We start from the raw sequence: 26,450 nt of genomic DNA, 5'->3' as shown, positions 1-26,450 counted from the left end.
GGAGAGGAGGGGAGGAAGGGGCACCACACTCTTCATGGCTGGAGCACAGAGAGAGCCCAGGGGAGCGTGGTGAGACGGAGAGAGATTTTGTACTCAGCCTGGTTGCAGACTGGAAAATACCCTGCAGAGGACAAGCCTGAAGGCAGAGAGATGGGTTTGGGGCGAGGGTTGGGGGGCGGGTGAGGGCTGCCCGAGCCCTGAAGGAAGGTCACGGGGAGGCAGTGGGAGTGGTCACAGAGGGGCCGGTGAGTTACCTGAGTGAGGGTCGTGTCACATGCCTCGCCCTTTAGTTAATCTGTGAAGTGAGTGCTAATTGAATGAACGATTGAGTGAATTGTTGAAAGGGTGGGTGAAGAGGATGAAAGGGTGGTGCATCACATGGGCTTCTGGAAAAAGACATACCGATGCTCTCTGATTTGACTTGAAGGTCAAGTTTTGCCAAATTCGTGACCAGGTGACAGAAATCGCAGTGTGGTGAGCGCAGTGGCCCTCACAGTTCCAGGACTCTCTCTATTTCATTTCCAGTGTTCATCCTGATAGAGCTGGAAACGTGGCAAAGATGCCCTAGAACAGAGATCGTAAACTCGCCACTTCCAAACATCACCAGGGTGGACTGGACCACTCGGAGGTGGAATCGTAGAATAGTTACCTCCCCCTCCACCGCCTCACTTCTCCCAACTTCTCTTCCTACTCTGACCCTCGAGAAAATGAAAATGCACAGGGTGGAAGCTGCCAGGAGGGCGGATGGGGAGAAACTGAAGAAAAGCAGGGGAAAGACTGAGATATAAAGAAGAGATTGCGAAGGAACTAATAATTGAAAAGGAAAGTGGATAATTGAATGATCGAGAAGTAAGGTAGAGTTTCAGACAGAGGGAACAGAAAGGTTCCCAAAACAAATAGCTTGACTTGAATCGCTGGAGTCCCCCTCCCCTCATCCGGGGATTAGCCGGTGGTGAATCCACCCTGAGAGAATGACAAGCAAAGACGCAGCAAAGGGACCTGGCCCTAATCTCCGGAAGCTAAGTTTTTCTCTCTGATGTGATTTTCAATCATATTTTTAACATTAGTCACTGAGAGTGGTGGTGATAGGAAATCTGATTAACAATTAACAAGAAGGTATTGCAGGCACACAAAGTGATGAAGAGAAATCCCTACTTCATTCGACAGATGTCTACAGCAGCGGCCAGTCATGCGGGAGCCCTCTCTTTTCCAGGCGAAGTGGATGACTGGGGTGCGAAGCCAAGTGAGAGAGGGCCTGTGTCTCCAGGGTGAGGCAGGCAAACACGCCACGCCATCAACATAGGGCACTAAAACAGTGTGGGAAAGCGGGGAGGGGACAGTGAGGAAATGAAGGAGTAATAAGTGCAGGAAGTAGCCGGAGCTGGGGGAACAAAGGAAGAAGTTGGGTTCTCAGAACCTAGAAGTCTGGAGAGGAAACAGGGGTCAGACCTTCAAGGAGGGGCACAGTGGGCTAGCCGCTGGGGCCAAACCCCAGGCCTCTGCGCCTTCTCCAGCCTTCCTCTAGTGTCCAGGGGGCCACCTGCTGACAAGGAGGAGTGATGTTTGCAGAGTCCCAGCCTGGTCTGTACAGAAGAGTGTGTTCAAAGATGAGACGGAAGAGCTGAAGAACCAGCCCAGGACCAGAAGAGACTTCATACAAAGTGATAGCAGCATCCACAGAAGGTAGAAGTTCACCTGTACACTGGAAGTTTCTTGAAGACAGTGTCAGTCTGGGGTTCCCTTGCCACTATTGGGGTAGGCCTCGCGGTTACTGAGCTCCTGGCCGCTGTGAAATCACAGGAATACCCCAGCGTGGGTAGCACGGGAGTGTGAGGTCTGCTGCCCCCAGAAGTGCTGCTGGGAGGGTTAGGGGCCCAAGGGGAGCGAGTTCCGAAAGGACTTCTGGACTAGAAAGCTCTTTGCATCCCAGGCCCTCTTCTGCTTCATGGAGCTGCCATGCCTGTGGCATCTTGAACTGAAGACCTCGGAGGCCTTGACCCTTACCTGACACAGAGAACTGGAAACCCAGGTGGCCTGGATTGCAGTAAAGACTCCACCACTTGGGAAAGTTTTCTAACCACTAATGAGGCGTTTCAGTCTCCTCATTAGTAAAATGGTGCAAACAATAGGTTTCATCAACCACCGAGAGTTGTTGTCTGTTCATATGGGAGAGCCCTTGACAGCACCTGGCCTCAAGTAAGTACTCACTGCATACAAACCGTTATTATCATTATTACTACTATCTTTTCATCACACTACGGTGAATTGATGTCGCTTCCATTAAGATACCTTGTGAACTTGCGTATTGGAGCAGCAGCCCTGTGACCATATCTGTGGGCTTGCTTGAGCTGGCTGAAGAACGACCCAGAGCCTGCCTGAACTTAGCCAAGAAAGTGTAACTCAGGTGATTTAGCCCAGCAGCCATCGTCCTTGAATTTGGGGTCAGAAACCCCTGCTCTGACCATGTTTTAGAGACACATACCTGCATATTTCTATCATTTGCTCCCTTTAGCCCCACTATTACTCCACGCCACCCCCCAACTCCTTCACATCATCCTTTTGGGCCAAATAACCTTTCCTGAAAACAGGAGTAGTATATGTTCAGGTCTTCTTCATTTCTCATTGTAGTAACTTTCTGGGACTATAATTTTTTTTTTTTTTTAGATTTTATTTATTTTATTTTTTTATTTATTTATTTTTTGGCTGCATTGGGTCTTTGTTCTTGCGTGTGGGCTTTAGTTGTGGCGAATGGGGGCTACTCTTTGTTGTGGTGTGCGGGCTTCTTATTGTGGTAGCTTCTCTTGTTTCAGAGCACAGGCTCAAGGTGTGTGGGCTTCAGTAGTTGTGGCACACGGGCTCAGTAGTTGTGGCACACAGGCTCTAGAGCGCAGGCTCAGTAGTTGTGGCACACGGGCTTAGTTGTTCTGCAGCACGTGGGATCTTCCCGGACCAGGGCTTGAACCCGTGTCCCCTGCATTGGCAGGCGGGTTCTTAACCACTGCGCCACCAGGGAAGCCCTCTGGGATTATAATATTAAATGCTGCTTTTCAATATCTAACACTGATCTAATTCAAATCCAATAAGTGGATTAAGCATATTACTTTTAAAAAGAAAACTCCTTTGTTCTTTATATTAGTGAGAAGACAGAAGCTGTGCAAAAATCTAAATGCATACGCTTGAAGCTTTGAGAGAGACTTTGTTTGGGAAGAGTTAAGTGTTTGCAGTTTATGGCAATGATATGTGAGGCTATGAAAAAGAAAGCAGCCATGAAATACATTTTTGCATAAAGGTTTGAAATTTATTAGAAGGTAAAAATAATTGAAAAAGCAGAGCTTTCCTCACCAGGCTATCATAAAACATTATTTATGTACCATCATTGTGTGTATTTAGGAGCCTGGGTCCTTTTCAGTGGTTGTTCTCAAAGAAACAAAAAGAAAGCTAAGCTGTTAAAGCTATTCAGTTGAAAAACTGATGTACATACACAGCCGTACTGACAACTGGACCACATTAAAGCAATTGGTGATAATAGTCAAATCACCAGTGTCTGAATTCTGTTACAGAAGCTTAATAGTTACATGTTAGGCAGCTGCTTACAAAAGATGGACACCTTGCCCTGGATATAACAGAGCGGTAGACTCAGAAGTAGTATTCATTTACCTGAGTTCCGTTACAGCCTTCACTGTGGGGTTTAATCATTCAGCACAGATTTTAGAATTCATCTGCCGTATACAGTACTGCTTCAAGCGCTTCGAGATTCTTGGCCAAAAGAGAATGTGCAAAAGCCTTTATTAATGTCTATCTGGCTAAAGTACCCTCCGACTTATAGCCATATATACCATACTTTATCTTACTCTATACTTTCAGCCCCAAAGTGAACTTGGGGGCTGTGAAATGGTGCCAGGCAGGCTTCCCTAAAGACTAACAGAGTGTTTCACTACTAAGCAAGAAAAGATCCTTTTTTTTTTTTAATTGTGGTATAGTTGCTTTATAGTGTTGTGCAGAAAAGATCCATTTTTAACCTCTACCTTACTAGTATGCCTCAGCCTTCTCAAAGAAACTCTATTCCGAAATCTGAAAGAGAAATTAAGGAAACTCTCCAATTTACCATTGCAACAAAAAGAATAAAATACCTAGGAATAAACCTTCCTAGGGAGACAAAAGACCTGTATGCAGAAAACTATAAGACACTGATGAAAGAAATTAAAGATGATACCAACAGATGGAGAGATATACCATGTTCTTGGATTGGAAGAATCAATATTGTGAAAATGACTGTACTACCCAAGGCAATCTGCAGATTCAATGCAATCCCTATCAAATTACCAATGGCATTTTATACGGAACTAGAACAAAAAATCTTGAAATTTGTATGGAGACACAAAAGACTCCGAATAGCCAAAGAAGCCTTGAGTGAAAAAAACGGAGCTGGAGGAATCAGACTCCCTGACTTCAGACTATACTACAAAGCTACAGTAATCAAGAAAATATGGTACTGGCAGAAAACCAGAAACATAGATCAATGGAACAAGATAGAAAGCCCAGAGATAAACCCACGCACCTATGGTCAACTAATCTATGACAAAAGAGGCAAGGATATACAATGGAGAAAAGACAGTCTCTTCAATAAGTGGTGCTGGGAAAACTGGACAGCTACATGTAAAAGAATGAAATTAGAACACTCCCTAACACCATGCACAAAAATAAACTCAAAATGGGTTTGAGACCTAAATGTAAGACCAGACACTATAAAACTCTTAGAGGAAAACATAAGAAGAACACTCTTTGACATAAATCACAGCCAGATCTTTTTTGATCCACCTCCTAGAGTAATGAAAATAAAAACAAAAATAAACAAATGGGACCTAATGAAACTTAAAAGCTTTTGCACAGCGAAGGAAAGCATAAACAAGACGAAAAGACAACCCTCAGAATGGGAGAAAATATTTGCACACGAATCAATGGACAAAGGATTAATCTCCAAAATATATAAACAACTCATGCAGCTCAATATCAAAAAACAAACAACCCAACCCCAAAATGGGCAGAAAACCTAAATAGACATGTCTCCAAAGAAGACATACAGATGGCCAAGAGGCACATGAAAAGCTGCTCAGCATCACTAATTATTAGAGAAATGCAAATCAAAACTACATGAGGTATCACCTCACACCAGTTAGAATGGGCATCATCAGAAAATCTACAAACAACAAATGCTGGAGAGGGTGTGGAGAAAAGGGAACCCTCTTGCACTGTTGGTGGGAATGTAAATTGGTGCAGCCACTATGGAGAGCAGTACGGAGGTTCCCTAAAAAACTACAAATAGAACTACCATATGACCCAGCAATCCCACTACTGGGCATATACCCAGAGAAAACCATAATTCAAAAAGACACATGCAGCCCAATGTTCATTGCAGCACTATTTACAATAGCCAGATCATGGAAGCAACCTAAATGCCCATCAGCAGACGAATGGATAAAGAAGATGTGGCACATATATACAATGGAATATTACTCAGCCATAAAAAGCAATGAAATTGGGTCATTTATTGATATGTGGTTGGATCTAGAGACTGTCATACAGAGTGAAGTAAGTCAGAAAGAGAAAAACAAATATCGTATATTAACGCATATCTGTGGAACCTAGAAAAATGGTACAGATGAACCAGTTTACAGGGCAGAAATTGAGACACGGATGTAGAGAACAAGCGTATGGACACCAAGGGGGGAAAGCGGCGGGGGTGGGTGGGTGGTGGTGTGATGAATTGGGAGATTGGGATTGACATGTATACACTGATGTGTATAAAATTGATGACTAATAAGGACCTGCTATATAAAAAAATAAATAAAATTTAAAAATTAAAAAAAAAGAAACTCTATTCCCCACTCTCTTCTCTCCTCTCCTTGTTAGACAGGCTGCTAACTTGCAGTGAGAGTTACTGCTGCCCTTGAACCGACCACCTTTTCAGTTTTAATCTGTTCTAGATAGAGCTTGGAGGTTTACACAGTGAAAGGAAGATGGAAAGATTTGGTGAGTCGTTCCAGACCTTCCCTTTTTAGTTCTGTGAATATACACAAGGGAAAGGCGGTGCAATCCGAAGTCCAGTTTTAATGGCGTATGTCTTTAGTTTGATGACAGACTGAATTTGCCTCTAGGTTTTCTGTCTTCTTTGTTCATCAGGGATTCCAATGCTGAAGATCGTGTTTGCAGGCCATGAGTACCTCTCTTTAATATCCGTCCCCTTGCTGATCTACCACCCGGTGCAGATCCTTCTGGGAAGTGTGTTGGTGCCAACAATAAAGTCTTGGATGGTGTCAAGGCAGAAGGTGAGACTCTAGAAGAATCTTATTTGGATCCAAGTCACATTGAAATGCTATTTCTGAATCTTAGCTGTTCATATGCTTTAACTTTTGCACATATAACCTTGTTCTCAAGTACACATTCTCTTAACTAAATACGATAATAATGACGCATTAATCCAATTCAATTTGAACAAGAGGATTGAGGGCTAATTGTTCTATATTGTTATAACAGCACGATGATACTTAAAAGGTAGTTTTTAAAAGCCCTTTGTAATTTGCTCCTATCGAAGGGCATATTGCAGTGGATTAAAGTTTCAGTAAATATACTCAAAATATATGTGCCCCTCTGCTCGGGTGCCCACCATCTTTGCCCACCTGATCATTTGTATGTGTCCTGACTTCACATGCCTTTCTAAATATGATAGCACCTGGATTTATCCAGAGCGTCTACTTTAGTTTTAATTTTCCAGACACATAATAACTTCTTTGTACTATGCGTTTGGGAATTAAAAAATAAAATTTCAGTAGCAAAGGAGGCCACACAAGGACATCAGTTTCACCACACTTGGCTCAGAAGTCTTGTTACTTATTTGATATTTGTGGATTTGATTTTCTAAATTATCAGCCAAAATAAAATAAACGGAGTGACTCATACAAAATACAGAGGCAGCACATACCACAGAAGTGCCCATAGAGCTGGCTTCTTCCTTCTTCCTAGTGGCTCAGACTTTGCAAGACTGCTTTCGCCTGCTGTCAAGGTGGCAAGGAGATAGCCAGTGACAGAGCACCGTGTGTCATGTTCTTCGTGTCCTGAAAATGGGACAGCCCCACTACAGCCTGTTAAGCTCTGTGTTACGCTAAGCACGCGCCAGCCTTTACCAGGTTCGGAGTGTGGGCCCTTGAGCCATCCTGCCAGCTCTGCCACCTTACCCCCGTGTGACCCTGGCCATGTTACTTCACGTCTGTGCACCTCAGTCTCTGCCACACTAAGACTCATGATAACATCTGCTCTTTAGAGTTGTGGAGGATTACGTGGCAGGTATTTGACAAAAGCTATCTGATATAATCTCTGTTATCATCACTGATGTTCCTTATTTTCTACAACACTGTTTGTAGCAGGCTCTGCTATCCCCACTGAACACATAGGAACTAGGCCCAGAGAGTTGAGCAACTTGCCCAGGGTTGTGGGGGTGGGTTTACTCAGTGCTAGACTTAGGACTTGAACCCTGGTCTATGTGTCCCCCAAAATCTTTCCCCTACACCACAACGGTGCTCCAAACAGAAATACAAGATTGCTTTTGTTTAATTTTTGGTACTGAAGTACAGTTAATTTACAATGTTGCGTTAGTTTCAAGTGTACAGCAAAGTGATTGTTATATATGTACGAATATATATAAGAATAAAAATATATAGGAATATATATATATTCTTTTTCAGATTCTTTTCCATTATAGGTTATTACAAGATATTGAGTATAGTTCCCTGTGCTGTACAGTAGGTCCTTGTTGTTTATCCATTTTATATATAGGAGTGTGTATATGTTAATCCCAGACTCTCCTAATTTATCTCTCCCCCCCCACCCCCAAGATTGATTTTAGAAGGAGAGCCCTAGGTCCCCAGAATCCTGCCTGGGAAGGTAGCCCTCCAGCACCTTCCCTCCTCTTGTAATTGAACAAAAGGTTAGCAAACACCATTCTGTGCTGGGGACCACTCCAGGCTGGGGTCTTCCCACTCAGAATTGGTACAGGAGCAGTTTAGTAATTTTCTTTCTTTTACTATTTATCCCCTTTGAAAACTTCATTTGTATATATGCTCGTGTTTAACAATGTGTATATGCATGATAGACCAGAATTTATACATATAAATTTTGACAAAGAATGAAGAAAATTATTTGAAAATCCTAATACTCCATCAATAATACACAGTCATAGTGAACAGCAAATTAATCAGAATGAAGTTTTCTTCTAAATGTTTAAAAGCTCTGGGATTTATCCTGCAGAGTAACAGAAGCATTTCCAAAAGGGAGACTAAACTGGACGCTGTTCATTTTTCCCTTCACACAGAAACCACTCCAAACCAGGGGGCCACTGGCTAATGTAGAATAATCCAGAAGGCTTAGAATATTTAGCCATTCCCACCTGGCCACAAAAACAAAGTGTCCATCGTAAGGGTATCCTGGAGTGTCTCCTCTGCTTTGCAGACAATACTGACTGAGACCCACAGGCACCATCTAGCGCACAGCAGACGGGATGAATAGCCATGCCGGGCGTGGGGGAGGTGTCAGATTCTGCAGGCCAGTGAGGTGGGCGGGTGAATTTATTTGGATCCAGGGGTTTGGATCCTGGGTTATATAATGCTATCTAGGCGGGCCTCTTTTTCCTTCTCGTAGCATAAATTATCTGGTGTTAATTGATGCTCTCACGTTGCTCGTGGATACCGTCCAACTCTGATGTCATGTTTTCCTTTCTCGTAGGGAGTGAAGTTGACAAGGCCAACGGTATAAGGAAGGAGGTGGTCTTTCCGCAGCAATGTATATACGTACAGGGTTGTACATACAAACAGTTCTGAAGACATGTATTTGTGAACGTTGCTTCAATGCATATTTTATTTTTTTACACAAAAAAATATAACTGTTTAAGTGCCTTAAAATGGATTTGACGAGAGCGTTATTTCCAAAACCTACTTTGTTGGTTACTGCCAGGGGTGGTTCAGTATTTTGGAGTTGTTCTTTGTTTTTTTTTCTCTCCTAACACAGGAAACAGTCATCATAAGTGACAAAAAGCAAACACGTTTTCATCGTACCACCTTCTGTGCAATACAGCTCTCTACTAGCTACTGTACTATTTGGAATGAGGTCACACCATCAGGAAAATGCTCTTCTCATGACAGTGAAAATTTCCAAAGTCTTATTCACGGATACTTTGATTTCCCTTGTGATTCTTTTTTTCTGCAACTGTGACATGCCTCTTCCTTATCAACTCAGCAGGGGTCATAGATTGAATAGATGCTGAAAAGCATAAGTCATCTGCATTTCTTGACATCAGTTTTTAAGACATTCCTTCAAATAGTTTCCACTCAGAAATTCCTCAGTTCCATTACAAGAGATTGTGGTGTTCTATGTCTTAAATTTATTATAAGCTGCTTCAAAGAAAGGGCCTGATGTTTGAGTTATGAGTCAAAGTACGTGCAGTTTTCAGATAAACTGCAGGATTTGGGTTTCAGGATTCTTAAAATTATATTTCAAATGTTTTTCGTTTTTCTTCCATTATTTCTTTCTTACCTGTTTTCCAGCACACTTGCAAACTCATAACAACCAAATGTGAGACCCAAAAACGTTACAATTAGTTCGAGAGCAGCAACAATTAATGATGGATTATTTCACATTCCACAACGGAGACCAAAATGTGTTTCCTGTTACACAGATGTGCTGGGCACAAATTTCCTCTTTTAGCCAGAAGCAGCCTGTTACATCTTTAAATTAAGCACACTTAAGGCATTTGAGACAAGTTATTAATGAGAATTTCCTTGGCAGATTTGACAAATGTTTGCAACATTTAAAAAAAATTAAATCACATTGCTCTTACAAATAAATGAAAATATAAAGGTCATAGAGGCAAACAAATGTGACATATACACATTCTGTCTAGCGAGATGGAAAGAAAAATAGACACAGAAGATGCAAAACCATTCGTCAACCAAAATATTAAGTAAAATTAGCTCCCAGTTGGGCATCAGCCTGCCATGGAGTATCCAATATTTGCTTCTACTATGTCTGGAAGAGCTTTCACGACCCGAATAGAGAAAAAAGCAATGTATAGAAATAAGGGAACACTTTTTCTGTTGCCTGCACACCATTCTGTCACATCCTCTCTACGTGTCTTTTCGTGATTTGACAGGTGATATTGACATCATGAGTCACACCGTATCTTCAGCAGCTGTTTTGTTGTTTTATCAACAACAAAAAATCATTCCTTAGAAACTCACCATGTTTACCAGTATGGTAAATTTACATTATTGTTACTACCAGCTCTCATCTTGTGTTGCTTCTGACTCATTTCAATGTCACTGAACCTCATAAATTTCATAAGAGTTAGCCTGGGTGTGAGTTTTAAGGCTAATGCCAGACCCTGCAAAAAGCTATGCTAAATAGGCTGTTGGGCAAGAATTCCTATTGTCAAGAATTTCACTTGTGTCTAAAACTACAGTAATTCTGCTTGATACTTTTGATGCTTACATATGGAGCACAGAAAGGTTTTCATGTTTTGTTCCCGCAAGCTTCGTTGAATTTCAGAGTGAATGGAATTGTCTGTCTGACCTATCATAAAAATCTTCTCCCTAGCATTAGAATACTGATTTTTTTCCCCCAACTTATCTACCTCTATTATCTAACACCTATAGTAGGTGTGACTATGGGATAAAATTCAACTGAAAATGATATAACATTTTACCTTTTGCTTTAAAAAAAACTGTGTTCTTTTTTCACATAATCTTCTTTCCGTAGTGAATTTTGGTGGCTTTATTGATGTGTATACCTATTTCTTTTTTTACACAAATGCTGGGCATATTTTTCCATAAAGGACAAAAAAATAAAATCAAAATCTATTTTTAATTCATGATTATTGGGGTTTAATTATTCATATCTTAAAATATGTTGTTATATCTATGCACTATCTCTTTTATGCATTTGTTTTGTCTGAATGTATTTATGAAAGAAATACGTTAGATTATATTTATGTTTGCTTGTTTTTCCACCTGGAGTTTTGTTAATGGTTGTTATGAAATTTGATTTTTTAAATGGATGAGAATGTTCATCTTTTCATGTGCTCTTTTCTAAGTTTTAAAATTTTGTGGGTTCTTCCTTTTATTCTTCCCTCTTCTGGTTAAAACTAACACACCCCTGGCTAATGTTCAGTGTTTGTTTATGCTAAATACCAAATTTTTTCAAAAGGATCGGTAAAGTCATGAAATGGATTATTTATGATGAATGGAAGATGGACATAATTCTATGATTAAACAAAGATGTTTCAGAAATCACAAGAGAACCTGCGGCTTATTTTTAACCTGATTTCAGATATACACTCATAATGCCTTCCAAGTATCTGTAGATTTCTTTTAATTCATTCCAATCCTCTTATACTATTTGTGGTTAGCTGGACATAAGTTTCATAGTCTTCCCAGGTATCCATCCCAATACCCCACCACGCCATAACGTTAAAATCCAGAACCAGCCCTTGCTGGTTAGAGATTTTCTCAGCATCAGGATTGAGGACCAAAAGAGAAGCATATCCAACAGAAGGGACAGAACATAGGTGATCTGCGTTTTAGCCACCTTGTCAATTTTTTCAGGGATAGAAATATGAACCCTTAGAATGCAGAATGCCTTTTCCAAACCCCGAGTTTCTTCGTGGGTACATTCCCTTTTGTAGAATTCCGTACCTTCGTGTTCTCATTTTGCTGTCTTGACTTAGCAAGCCTCTTCTCCCTGGAAGGCTGACAGAAATGTCACCTCATTCAGGAAGCTTTCCTGCTCCCCCAGTCAGTTCTAGACTTACTCCCTGTGACATGCCTTTAGAACAAGTCCCTCAAGTCTTCCAAAACCTTTGCTTGTCTAATCATCACTTTACATTTCTGTCTCCTCCAATGTGGTCCTCATTTGTTTTCCTCCTGTGCCTAGCACAGTGCCTGACTCAGATTAATAACCAGAAAACAAAAAAACCCCAAAAAACCATTTTCCAAACTGTGATCTTAATAGGTAAGATATGAACCTTCATAATTATGAAAGCTCTTCCCTACATATAGATCATTACTCAGTTACAAGAAAAACTGATTTTTTTTTTGCTACTATTCCTAGCTAGCCTGAGGGAAACTATGAAGCCACATTGCGCTGCTGAGAGAAATGCATGGCTTCGTAACTGTGTAAATACTAGCTCTCCAAGTTGAAGCTGCAGATGTGATATGCAAATAACTTTCATCTTTTATATTTTGACAGAACAATAAACCCTCAATAATTCAGGCTAAATCAGCTTGGGTTGTAAACCCTCAATAATTCAGGCTAAATCAGCTTGGGTTGATCTGAATTAGTGAATACTTTATATGCATAAAAAATAAAGCGTTTTCCTTATCGGAATTCTGACAAACTTATTATAAAGACTAGATACAAATTATTATGATTATCATCATATTATTGGTTTATGTAGGTACATACCAAGGGTCTTATAAGAGTACTCTCTTTAGCAAAGCAGCTAATCTTATTTACACTATAGAACAGTTTCTCAAATGTGAGTAAAATACTAACCTCATGTAAAGGGAAAACAATTTTTCATAGACCCTGGAGAACTTGTCTACAGAGCCAATGATGAGAAACTGTATTAAACATTAAACGTCACTCTAACGATCGGTTGGTGCCAATGTGCTTGTAAACACAGGTGCAGACGAGCACTGAAGTCGCAGGGCTGAGCTGAGTCACAGGGGGTCACCCAGAAGATGCCCACAGGCCTCTCCAGACCCCCTTCCTCCACCGAGCTCTCCAGCATCTCAGACTCCACCACCCACGCATGGAATTCCATTCCAGTTCCTTGATTTCTACCAAAGTCTGGACACACTGAGTTTGGGGGGGATAGAGAAACTTAAAATGGAACGTTAGGAAAAAAATGGAATGTTAGACATCCTGTTCCCACCAATCTCCCAGCCACCCTCCCACCTGGAATTTCTCACTGACCGCCCTTCCCCGTAACCCCATCTACCTGCCCTGTTACCAGCTCTTTCTCTCCCCAGCCCCCAAGTTCACAGAAGTTCAGCCACCTCTTTGTTCATTCTCTGACTTCCTGAACTTGCCCTGGGGCCAATGGCTATATAACCTAACAGAAACTTCCTCATTTCCACTTTCCTTTCATTTCGCCAACTGGGCGTTGGAATGAGGCAACATGAGGATTCGTGTATGTTCTGGATGAGCAACGTCGGGGAGGAGATGGAAAAGGAGCTGTGACTTCTCTCTACACTAGCAAAACAGGCAAAGTTTGTGAATGGGTAATTTATACAAAATGGATAATAGACATATTTTTAAATATTCAGTCTTACCAGAGATCAGGGAAATATACGTTTAAATGAGATACTGTTTTTCACCTATGAGATTGACAAAAAGTTGAAAGTTTGATAATATTCAAATATTGATAAGGGTTTGGGGAGAGGGACCTCATGCCCTTCTAGTTGGAACATAAATGGGGATGGAATTTTCTGGAGGGCTATTTAGCTGTACCATTGAAAGTTTAAATATATGTGTTCTTCAGCCCAGCTCTTTGGCTTCTGTGAATCCAGAAATAGATAAGTGCCCTAGAATCTACTGACAAGGACATTTCAGAACATTGATAAGGCTGAAAGGCCACCCAAATTCCCCAACTCAAGGAAGTGTTTAAACACTCAATGGTATGCTCTTATCGTAGAACATTATTTAGGCATTAAAAGAAATGACGGTCACTGTGTAATAACGATATATTGTTGAGTAGGAAGAAGAATAAATTTCAGGGAAGAATATGCATTTTGTCATACTATTTTTATATATCCTATTTTTTCATTAGTTAAATATATGTTACATGCGAATATTCTCGCTGTTCTGATGTTGTAATAATCAGGGCAGGCTAAACATTCGCTATATTAAGACCATGCATGTGTCCCCGGACCTAGTTCTTTTCCTAGGTCTGGTTTTATAAATGCTGGTGATAAACTAAGTCTGATTTACACGATGAATCTTATGTGGGAAATGTCTGTGACTCTAGGTATCCTATCAACCTTGAGAAATGGTAGCACAGCTAGTGTAATAACTTTTGAAGATAACAATTGCTAATTTGATGATTACCTGTTGACATTAAATGAATTGTAAAATTATTGTGTTTTATTTTCTAGGTGATTCTGATATCATTAGAAGCATGCCAGAACAGACTGGTGAAAAGTAAATCATGCACAATTTTTCTTTAATAAAACTGGCCAGAGCTTGTTTTAAAAATATATATATATATATATATATATATATATATATGTTACATATGTGTAGGGACACTCCATACATAAAAAATGTTTAGAGGTATACTTATAAGTAACATTACTGAGCTTTTCCTTTAGGCCTGGTACTATTTCACGCACTGTACATTATTTCATCTAACCCTCTCAACAACTCTATGAGGTAGGTGGTATTATCCCCATTTTACAGATGAGAAACTGAGTCCCAGACTAAGTGGCTTTCAAGGCCACAAAATTAAGAAGTGGGCGCATTTTAACCACTCTTAGACTACTTAACAGTGATGATTCCTAGGACCAGGAATGCAGAGATGTTCTTACTTTTAATTGTACCTTTTCTTTTAATCACACTTTGGAAGAGTTCTAACAAGCATAAAGCACAAACTGGGGCTACTTCTGCTACTTCTTGAGCGAACGGCGTAATTCATTTCTGAACCGTGGCACACTTGTCAAGCAAAACCTTTTTCGGTTGAGAAAGATGGGCCTCTAGGCACATCCTAGGGGGGTAAGGGCCGGACAAGGGAATCTGACTGTCCCATGCATTGAGGTGAGAGGAATTTTGAGTCGGAGTCAACAGCATGGGAAAGGGGGCTGAGAGGTCCAAAGACTGGAAGAAGAGGAACCAGAGAGGAAGTGGGCCAAAGAGAAAAGACAGTCCACTGGGAAATGTGTGATGGCCTAAGTGATAGTGGTGGTGGTGGTTAATTATCATATCATCATTTTTATCTTTTGCCAGCTTTATTGAGGTATAATTGACAAATAAAATTGGAAGCTATCTGAAGTGTACAAGTGATGATCCAATATACACATACATTGTGAAAGTATTCCCACGATTAATGAACACACCCTTCACCTCACACAGTTACTTGTGTGTGTGTGAGGATGCTTAATACAGCCTCTTAGCGAATTTCAATTATATGATACAGTTATCACCTACAGTCACCACGATGTCCATCAGATCCTCAGACCTTATTCTTCTTATAACTGAAAGTTTGTACCCTTCTACCAACCTCTTCTCATTCCCACACCCCCAGCCCCTGGCAACCACTATTCTACTCTCTGCTTCTATGAGTTCTACTTTTTTCTTTTTAAGATTCCACATATAAGTGATACCGTGCAGTGTTTGTCTGTCTCTTTCTGGTTTATTTCACTTAGCATAACGCCCACCAGATTCATCTGTGTTGTCACAAATGACCGGATTTCCTTCTTTTTAAAGGCTGAATAATATTTCATTGTGTATATATACCACATTTTCTTCATCCATTCATCTGTCGATGGACACTTAAGGGCATTGTCAGAGGCACCACGTGTGAGACGGTGAGAGCAGTGGGTCCCAGGGTAGGAAGTTGCCCTAAACATTTAGCGGTGGATGAGCTCTAGCTACACTGGCAAAACCAGCCCGGGAGGCCGCACTGACAGCAGTGCTCTCAGTGAACACCTAGCATCAGGGTCAAGAATGCCCACTAGGGATCCCAAATCAATGTGGTCGTAAGGATTTCTAGTCTGGAATAGCCAGTAACAAGGGGACGACCCATGTCTAAGGCTGAGGCCAAGACTTGTTTCCTCCGTGTGTGGTCTTTTCCTATCAGTGGACTCCGAGGCCTGGCATGTGTCAGAAACCCTAGGCTCCTTCCTGCCAATGCTCTGGAATTTCTGAGCTGTGGGGCTTTTGAGTCACTCCAGTGAAGAGAAAACAACACCCTTTATGAAAACCTTGGTTGCAGAGTTCAGGTAGAGTTCAGAATCATTGCTAGCTAGTTTCTAGAGTTTTAGAATATGAGAAAATAAGATCTTGCAGGGAGCACGTAGTTTCCGAGGTGCAGAAGAGTCTACTTAGCGGTTAGCAGTGTGGACTCTGGAATCAGGAAAGTCTGAGTTCAAATCCCAGCTCCACCATGTAAGCGTTGCGAGGCTTGCACTCTTTTTCGTCTTGGTTTCCTTATCTGTACCTCGCCGATAATAAGGGTACATATCCTCTTAGGAATGTTGAAATAATTAAACGAAAAACTGGAATAAAGAACCTAGTATCGACCTGGGGGGCAGAGGGATTTTCACACCTTGGCTACTGTGAGTAATGCTGCAGTGAACACGGAGGAACAGGTATCTGTGCGTAAGCTGGAGTCGGCTTGTATCACCTCCTGAGAGCCAGTCGAGGGCATCCTTTCCCGATGCCAACTCAGGAACAGCTTGCTGGTAGCTTGAAATTGGCAAGGGTGGGACTGTTTACACCCCAGAAATTGGCAAGTACCACAGATCAGAGCACTGAATATTAGTTATGGCTGTTGCAATCCCCCAGTCCATCTGAATACATATTAATTTATATTTAGATGTAATGGTTTGAGAATGAATTCCATGTTCTGTGGGAAGCATTCTACACCCCCCAAGATTTCCAGGAGTTTCCATTTTTATCATCTCATGCACAGAATTCCTGCTTGTGACTTGGTGTCTGTATTACTGGAATGTTCTTTTTCTCCTCTATATAACTTCCTTGTGGATGTTGAAACTTTTACTTCATTTTCCTCCAAATGAACAAACATATCTGCTGGAAAAGCAGCTTTGTACTAAAAATTTGTTTGTTTGTTGAGGGGTGATGGGCAGCAGGTGCTTTAAAACTGCAGAAACAGCCACTGTGAAGAACAGTATGGTGGTTCCTCAAGAAATTAAAAATAGAACTACCATATGATCCAGTAATTCCACTTCCAGTTATATATCCAAATGAAACAAAATCACTAACTCAAACAGATACCTGTACCTCTGTGTTCATTGCAGCATTACTCACAGTAGCCAAGGTGTGAAAATCCCTCTGCCCCCCAGGTCGATACTAGGTTCTTTATTCCAGTTTTTCGTTTAATTATTTCAACATTCCTAAGAGGATATGTACCCTTATTATCGGCGATGTACAGATAAGGAAACCAAGACGAAAAAGAGTGCAAGCCTCGCAACGCTTACATGGTGGAGCTGGGATTTGAACTCAGACTTTCCTGATTCCAGAGTCCACACTGCTCACCACTAAGTAGACTCTTCTGCACCTCGGAAACTACGTGCTCCCTGCAAGATCTTATTTTCTCATATTCTAAAACTCTAGAAACTAGCTAGCAATGATTCTGAACTCTACCTGAACTCTGCAACCAAGGTTTTCATAAAGGGTGTTGTTTTCTCTTCACTGGAGTGACTCAAAAGCCCCACAGCTCAGAAATTCCAGAGCATTGGCAGGAAGGAGCCTAGGGTTTCTGACACATGCCAGGCCTCGGAGTCCACTGATAGGAAAAGACCACACACGGAGGAAACAAGTCTTGGCCTCAGCCCTAGACATGGGTCGTTCCCTTGTTACTGGCTATTCCAGACTAGAAATCCTTACGACCACATTGATTTGGGATCCCTAGTGGGCATTCTAGACCCTGATGCTAGGTGTTCACTGAGAGCACTGCTGTCAGTGCGGCCTCCCGGGCTGGTTTTGCCAACGTAGCTAGAGCTCATCCACCGCTAAATGTTTAGGGCAACTTCCTACCCTGGGACCCACTGCTCTCACCGTCTCACACGTGGTGCCTCTGACAATGCCCCTTCCCCTCAGCAGCCGCCCCAGCTCCAGAGAGCACCTCTGTACCTGTGCACGTTGAAGACGGGGCAGGATACCATCTGCATCACTTCTCTGCTCATGAAGCCAAAGTGAAAAGCATGTAATGCCACAGGTTTTTTATTAGGAATGAATGCGAGAATCCTTGCAAATGGCTTGTCACAGTGTCTGGCACTTGGTAAGAACCCAGTCAGTGACAGCTATTGTTATGGTTCCACAGGGATGGGCCCTGGGTAAACCGTATCGGATGTATGGGGTCAGCTGTCAGGGTCTATTCTGCTTGACTTCTAATCTATGCAAAAAATCTATTAGGCAGTCATTAAATGTCACCAATTAAGTCAGGACCTGACCAGGGCATGAGTGCCTACTTCATCAGTTGATGAAGACACCTGACTCTGAATTGTAAGACAACTGCAGCCATCCCTGGCCTCCAGCAGGAATTGAAAGGCCTTTCCAGCCCACCATTGCTGCTTGGGTCTTGCCTTTTTCTACTTACTCCAAAGAACTCCAAGCAGAAATTTTGCCCAACTCCCCAAAAAGCACTGAGTCTGGCTGAGAACCACCTGATAATGCAGCTGACAGAGCTGCCCTATACGGACACTGATTTGCTAACGCCCGGCTGATCTGAGGTCCGACTGTACAGCTGCTCTAGGGCTGTCCCCCTATGACCACAGTCCTCTTGGACAGCCACTCAGTTCCACCTCTTCAGGTGCCCCCGTGGCCCTGGAGCATCTGGGTTTCCCGTTCACAGGCCCCCTTTCCACTCACACCTTTAATATTGACATTTCCAGGCATCCTGGTCTCCGATCTTTCTTCCCACCCCCCCATGCACTCCCACTGGGAGCCTGTGGGCCACTCTCGCAGCGCCAGCTACCACTGTAACTTAGCCAGAGCTCCCAGTCCTGTAGCCCTGAGTTCACATTTCCAATTGTGTTTGGAGACCACCCCTCCCCGCCACCCCCCCGCCCCCACCCCGGGCATCCTGAAGGCACTCCTGACCCTGGAGGAAAAGTCAGTAACATCTTTCCTTACACACTATCCTCCACAACCAGCTTCCTGGCTTGTCATAGCAACCGGGCCGGGGGTCCTCCCCTCAGCCTTCGCATTTCACTTTTCATATTCAGCTAATCACCAAATTCCCTTGATTCTATCTGCAAAACCTCTCCTTAATCTCAACTGTCTTGTCCACTGGGCTGCTGTCATTTACTATTCTTTTCTCCTCCAGTAAAGCCTTCTCCAATCCAGGAAGCCCTTGCTGACATTTCTCAGTCACCTACCAGGTGCTGGGTGCTCTGCTCAATGCTTTACCTGAATGATCCCATTTAATCCTTATGAAGATGTTTTATATTGGTGTCATTATTCCCATTCTACAGACTAGAAAGTGGAGGCTCCAAGAGAGAAAATGTCAGATGCCCTAGCTTGTAAGTGGCAAAGCCTGGCTGCCCACCTGGGCGCTGACCTGGCCAGCACCTGTGCTTCCCTCCCCCTCTGCAATGTTGACTCCTGATCTGTGGGCTCCAGCCGTGTCCCCTACACCCTCTACCCCTACAGTGAGACACGGCCCTTGGTTTTCAAATGTGTACTGAATTTCTTCTTTTGCTTATTGATTACCCATCAGATTGTGCCAAATCATTTTTGTCCACATGCCCCTCTCCCTCTAAACGATTCCTTCCTTCAATGGGGACCTTGTCCTGTTTATCTTTGCAACCCTGATAACGAGAAGAATGCTTGCCGGATAGCAGGAATCTCAATAAATGTTTGTTGAACGATGGGTTGGCCCTTACTGTCCCCCAGGGTGCTTTTCTGATTCTGGAGGAGACATCTTCAGATGATAAAACTATTTTTGGAGAGTGGCATGTGACTCGATTATCATTCAGTGAATGGGAATCATCATGTTAATCAACCTATGAATGCTCCTGAAAGGACTTTTTTTGTTTGCATGAAAACTACCAGCAAAAAAAAAAAAAAAAAAGATGACAATGTTGACCTCAGAGTAGTTGAGGCCCAGAGCATCTAGGCCTCAGTACCCCTCAGATGTACATTTCTTGCTGTAGCCTTTGCTGTGGAGGCTAGCTCTATATGCGTGCAAAGGTCCTGAGGCCAGGATCAGGCACCCAGCCTGGGAAGAGCACGTGGCTTTCAGGCCCAGGCTAATCAAGATGGCCCCGCCCCTCTGCCCTCCAACTGCCTTCCATCTCACAGCCCCCCAGGATAGAAATGCACCCCTGCTTGCCCTCCTGGGACTTGAACCGCTCAGCCCCAAATGCTAAGTTAGGATCCAACCAAAACTCAACTGGATGAGGAGAACGCAGGAGCAGAGGAACAGAGAGCACAGGGCCAGGCAGAGGCAGGCCAGTTATTGCATAGGGAGCCCTGCATCGGGGCCTTTTACCTCTGGGTCACTGGTTCAAATCCAGCCAGGCCTCGCCTGGCAGAAGATCATTAGCAGCTCTGTGTCAGGCTGCTTGACAGATGGAAAATGAGCTTCTGTCACCAACCAGCAGGCAAGTGTCCACATCACACTTGGCCCTAAGCAGCCCTGGACTCTGTGGAGACAGAGGAGAAGTCAGGCGACAGGCCCTCGGCTCTGGCAGGCCTCTGAGGCCAGGCCAGCCCACGTCTCAGCAACCTCCGCTCAGGGGGCCTGACGGCTCTCTCGTCTCACCCCCTTCCTGAGCACCTTATTAATCTAGGTTTGTCTTTTCCCTCTGAGGCCATTGTGTTAGCAAGTAGTCAGAAGTAATGGGACAACTGAGAAAATCTGATTCTGCAGCATCAAAAGAAGAGCGGTCAAAATCACAACAGAAAAATCCCTAAAAGACATTTTTATCCTTGTCTGCTGCACAGTGCAGGGCTGGGCAGCTGAATGCGTCCCCTGTGAGTTACAGGGCAGGGTAGGCAGGGACAGTGGCTTCACCACTAGCTCTCTGGATGAGGGGCACGGGGGACAATGCTCTCTAAGGGTATTTTATCTTCGCCTCTCTCCTTCCCTCATAGAACTATCTAAGCCACCAGCCTAAAAGCATCAAGCTAAGAAAGACCCTTCCTCCCTTTCTGGGCACAGACAGGCCCTGCCAGACTCTCGGAAGACAGTCTATGGAACGCCCACAGACTGGACTCTCCTCACCACCAAGGGGGAGGAATTCCCACCCATCCTGGATTGTTCTGGCAAATGCACAGTGCCGTCTGACTCGCTGCAAACTTCTAAACCGCTCCTCTTCTCCGGGTGGTGAAACCTGCGGCACCGAGCATCCCCGGTCTGGGCCTCGGAGAGTTTCCTTGTCCGAGCTCCACTTCCTCTAACCCCTCCGGGACGGTGCAGTGTGGCCCCCCTCTTGGGTCATCCCAGGAGCGCCCAGTCCTCCCAAGACTCTGGGGCTCTGAATACAAGGCGCCCCCTTGGGCTGTTGAGGAACATCCTCGCCAGTTCGCCGTCCGCATCCCCTTGGCCGGCAGGGGGCAGACCGCACCCACCGCCCCTTCTGCCGACCCGCGGCGGCCGCAGCGCAGGGGATGGGCCTGGAGGATGCGAACCATGGGTCCCGCGCCTCCGGAGCTCACCTGGCTTTGGGAAACCCGGCCAAGGTGTGTGGAAGAACCTTCTGAGCCACCTGTAAGAGCCACGAACCAGGAAATCCACTGCCACATTTCTGTGCCCGGAGAAACCCATTACCTCCTTCTCTCTGAGTCCCTCCAGCCCTGCTTGTTAGGACGGGAGCCTGTGTTTCCTAGACCTGAGCCTGACCTCACCCTTTAGATGAATCGAGAAAAGACCAGAGTCCGGGACCACTCGCAGCAGGCCAGAGCCTCTGCTCTCCCTGCTCTCACTCCCCCATCCTCCTATCCAGCCCCTCTCACGGGGTTCTGAAGCAGAAAGTAGCCCCCAGCTTCCCAATGTGCGTTTTCATTCTGTTGCCATGCTTTCAGACACCTCGGTATTATCAAATGGAGACAACCTATTGTGTCTGTTTCTGTTCACGGGTATCAACAGTTTTAATACAGATTCCCGGCTGCATCCGAATCTGGGGGGCGGGGGTAATCCATCTGTATGCGCAGTCACTGTTACAGCATATGGTGTTACTTGCCCTGACAAACTGGACAGGAGCTGGTTTTCAAAGCTTCACGAGTGCTTTGTGTGAGTGTGTGTGTGTGTGTGTGTGTGTGTGTGTGTGTGCTCGCACGCGTGCACCTGTGTGTTTAGTTATAAACTAATACGGAAAGAAGTCCAGAATGGAGTCAAGGGAAAGTCGATCTGCCGAGCACACTTTGGGAACCACTGCCCAGAGCCCTTCTGTGGTCTTTGCCTCTCTTTCTCCCGCCCTAGCCCTTAGGCCATAGGGGAGCTCTTCAGGAGTCACTGCGGCCACCTTGCTTCTTGAGAACCCTAAGGCTACTTTCAGGTGCAGCCTCCCTCCAGACAGAGGAACTAGAGAGCAGGAAGCCTGCAGCGCAAATCTCTGGACAGAGAGAAGCCTTCTGAGGATTGCTGTCTGTCCCTGTGGGATTGCACAGATGAGGCCAAGGTCAGCGGGGGGACGGCCAAGGAGTGGACGGATGCCTGCCTTCCTGCCTGGAGGACCCTGGAGCAAGCTGCGGTCTTGGGCACCAGGCCTACCCTGATCGACCCGGGATGCCCCGAGGAAGGGGCACCCCCTGCTGGCTCCGCCCAGACGGACAGGAGCTCTGACTACGGGGAAGATGCCCACGTGGACAAAGGAAGCAGCTGCCTTTGTACTTCTCCCTCCCTTCTCTAGCTGTGCTTCTGGAAGAATGAGGAACTGTTCATTCTGGAAGAATGGAACGGTTCCAAGGAAGTCAAAGACTTGCCTTGACATTTGGAGAGCCTGGTTTTTGAGGAAGAGCAAGAAGCAGCGGCCGGTTCGGCGCATGCTCAGTAAAACGTTACAGCTGAAACTGAACTGCCTCTGCCCCGGGCTCTGTACCGCTGCTGTGTGTCCTTGCTCCTCCCTGAGTTTAGTTTCCGTCTGTGAAATGGGATGTTGATGGTAATACCCACCTCACAGAGCTGATTCCAGGATGAAATGAGGTGTCAACTCTAAAAGGTGACAGAAACTTCAGGGATGGGAAAGTTGAGTGCTGTGTATCAAATATGCTCCAGAAATAGAGCGGCTAAAAATCAGTCCCAATGTCTTCACTGACATTCTTCTATTCATTGAGTATGAACTTTAAGCTGGAAGAATAATCTCCTGTCCTCCACCCCTACCCCACCAGTGGAACTCAGTGAAGCTATTTTCTTTTTGGGTGGGAAAAAATAATTTTTTTTTTCCTAAATTGGGCTGTGTGCAGAATAAAGGCCGCCCACCGCGGCCCGGACAGCCCTGGCTGCACAAGATGTGCACAGCGTCCTCCCAGCACCGAGGCTTGCTCTTATTTACACTTATTTACATATCAAGCCAGATCTCCATGGCTGCCTGCCCGGAAGCCCTATTTTTAATTGTTTGACGCTCCAGCCACCCCTCTGACCCTTCCTGGCGCTTTTCTGAGGATTTCTGACCACCGCTGGCTCGTGAGGGAAGGCCCCCAACCAAACCAGAGGCCCCCAAATTCAGCATCTTTAAGCCCCTTTCCAAGGGCATTCTCCAGGCAGGCCAGGGGTGGCCCCCTATGGCGTGGAGGGGATTTGGGCCGTGGCCCGGGGGTGGAGGGACGAGCGGGGTTGGTCAGCGGCATCCCATGTGGACAAAAGGACAGAAGACAAGGGTAGCAGCTGCCTGTGGGCTCTCCAGCTTCCTTCTCTAGCTGTGCTTCTGGAAGAATCAGGAATAGTTCCAACTGAAAGCAAAGGGCTTGCCCTGAAATTTAGACTGGGCTGCCGGTGGTTTTTCTTTCCCCCTTCTTTTTACAAACAGCATTTCCTAGACAGAGCAATAAAATATATATTTATAAATATTTTCCAAGAGTGCCCTCTAGTGGAAATCTGAAGGCAGTGGCACGTTTTACAAATTGAAGTGACTTGGCTGCCAAACTCCTGAATAAAAATAAAGCACCTTCCACCCAGACCTTCTTCACACGTGACCTGAAAACAGATCCAGTTTCTTCCACGAGTCCATAAAATGTCACATGGTCTTGATTGGAAATGAAGGCTGCCTGAAGTCTTTAAAAGGAAATGGTGCTCCACTTTTAGAACTGGAAATTACACACAGTGTTCAGGAACTTTCCGTGCAGGGAAGTGTGTGGAAGGGGACAATGGGAGCGATCCCTGGGTTGTATTCCTAGGCTGCGCCTGGGTTGCTGGCCGACGGCTTTTATTTTGGCTGCGGAGGCAGCCAAGGCTGCAGTGACGTCCAGCCCCAAAGGCCACACACACTGCTGGGTTTTTACCTTGGAGGATGTGGGACAATGAGTCATTTGTGCCTCTTCCTGGCCAAGGTCAGCTTTCCCACTGGAACCAAGCAGCCTGGCGCAGAGCCCGAGCCGTCTGGAGCCTTCCACTGGTGCCGAGCCCAGGAGTGGGTGTGGCCCCCCGCCCGCTCCCCCCAGAGGGTCCCAGTTCAGGCTCCGAGGCAGCCCGTGTCCACGTCATAAAACCCCATTCACTCGGCTCAGTTTAGCATGAAGGGCCCCCTGGCGGAGGCCTGAGGAAATCGCCGGGCCTAAAGAAGGCTTCCCTGGCAGAATTTTGTGCGGAGGAAACTCAAAGGGCTTCTGACCATTCCCATTCCCTTTCTGGTCCGCTTTCCAGAGTCCATGAACTTTTCTCCGTTTGGATGGATTCCAATTCATCTTGCAACCCACGAGTATTACCACGAGTAGTAATAAAAGAGCTGCCGTTCCTTCCTTCCCCCATTCAAGAAGCGTATTTGAGCACCTCCTGGGCACCAGGCACTCTGTTCTAGACTCAGACCACCCAGACAGACAAGGTCCTGATCTCATGAAAATTACAGTGTAATTTGGAGGTAGATGATACACAAGCAAATATATCATTTTGAGGCTCTGAAGGAAACCAAGAGAGTGTAATGCATAACTGGGGGGTCGCGAGATTGAGCGTTGGGGCAGACTGCTCTGAGAAGGTTACGTTAAGCATCTATTATGGGCCAGCTGTTTGCTGTGTTAGAGGTTAAGGGTACAAAGATAAAAAGACGATGTCATCTGTACCTTCAAAGAGCTCAGAGCGCAACGGTGAAATAACAATTCCATAGGATCCAAACAGGGAGATTTCACAATAGCCCTAAGATCTATTGCTCAAGATAAATCTGCCCGGTAAATTGTGTCATCCTCATTTTATAGATGTGTAGGTCTGAAAGGACTGGCCAGACATCGTCGAGTTCATCAGTAGCACTGTCAAGTTTGGAATTGAGGCCCGTCTTACTCCCAAATAGTGTCTATCTTTCTTTCCCTATGCCCTGTTTCTCGGTGGAAATGGGGAGGGGAACGATGAGATCACAAAGTCTCTCCCAGCCCGCAGGTTTCGAATGGGCATCCCGCACCGTCGGAAGTGGGTTCACAGTACGCGGCTCCCTGTCTCCCAGCATCTGCTGCAGGACCCCCGCGAGAGTAGAGGAAGGACCCAGACCATACACTGGTTCTAGCTCCAATCCAACGTGTTGCTTCTCTGGCTCTTGACAGTGGTACACAAGTCTGGCCGTTGATGTCAGACTCCCTCGACCTCGGTCCTGCAGAGATGCTGAGGAGATGCTCTTCCACAAAACTAACTCAGATCCAAGTCCACACCCGGGGACCCTCCTTAGCTTCCCTTCACGAGGCTTCTCTCATCCAGCAGCCAAAGGGACAGGTTTCCTGCCTCTGAGTGAAAAGGTCATTCAACACTTCTGCCGAACTCATCACTGACCGGACCTTAAGCAGGAAGAGGAAGGAAGAAAAGTCCACCGGAAATGACCCTTGTCTATTCCTCAGTTGCTGGTGGGGAAAGATTAATGGCCCATAGCGGGCTGCCTGCCGATGGTGGCGTGATGGTTTGAGCCTCTTCTCTGAAAGCCATGTTGTCACACCAGGGCTCCTGGGAGAAGAGAGGAAGACAACTGGGCCAACTCCTTGGGTGGTAGTGTTGTTGGTTTGCTGTCAACTAAACAACCCACACCCAGAGTCCAACATCTGTGCGTCTGCTTGCACTGACACAACAAGAGACAAACGTGCCCCGAGACCATGGCTCTTGGAGGGCTGGGAGGTAACTCCTCTGCACAGATGCCCTGCATGGCCTAATTATAGGACTTGTTTCTATTACAGAAATGCCGTGCTTTACCCGCTATCCTTTCATGTAGTAAATCTATATTCAGTTTCTACTCTGTGCCAGGCACTGTGCTAGAGGCCAGAGGATACAGCAGAACATAAACACACAAGAGTCTGTGGAGTTTATATCCATCAGAATCTAAAGCAGCAGTTCTCAGCCCTGGCAGCCCATCGGAGTCACCTGGAAAGCTTTAAAAAATACGGACGTGGGCCCTACTCCTAAGAAGTCTGATTTAATTGGACTGGGATCTGATGTCAGTGTTTATGTCTGAAGGATTTGGGTCCAGATGGGAGAGCCTCTGAGGGTCTGCGGAGAAGTGTCTAGTCTTCCCAATTGTGCAGCGAATCAGCCTCCC

General features: G+C 44.9%; 1 protein-coding gene and 1 non-coding gene across 4 annotated transcripts in view; both read left to right on the top strand.

Annotated features, from left to right (window-relative positions):
- SLC10A7 (solute carrier family 10 member 7) overlaps positions 1 to 26,450 on the top strand; it is a 269,103-nt gene that overhangs the window by 241,859 nt on the left and 794 nt on the right. For 2 of the 3 annotated variants that reach the window (XM_060147129.1, XM_060147128.1), the window contains 2 exons: positions 6,181 to 6,326; positions 8,776 to 11,315. The exons of the other annotated variant lie outside the window; for it this stretch is intronic. In XM_060147129.1, the coding sequence (XP_060003112.1) occupies positions 6,181 to 6,326; positions 8,776 to 8,805 (176 nt within the window). In that variant the 3' untranslated portion in view covers positions 8,806 to 11,315. Of the gene's footprint in view, positions 1 to 6,180; positions 6,327 to 8,775; positions 11,316 to 26,450 lie in introns of those variants that run through there. 3 annotated transcript variants of the gene reach the window in all.
- LOC132520177 (small nucleolar RNA SNORA72) lies at positions 13,892 to 14,023 on the top strand. Its single transcript, XR_009540528.1, has one exon. It is a non-coding gene; the product is annotated as a small nucleolar RNA SNORA72 (small nucleolar RNA).

This window comes from Lagenorhynchus albirostris, chromosome 4 (assembly GCF_949774975.1).
Source record: "Lagenorhynchus albirostris chromosome 4, mLagAlb1.1, whole genome shotgun sequence".
NCBI lineage: Eukaryota > Metazoa > Chordata > Mammalia > Artiodactyla > Delphinidae > Lagenorhynchus > Lagenorhynchus albirostris.
This window is presented reverse-complemented; position numbering and strand designations above follow the sequence as displayed.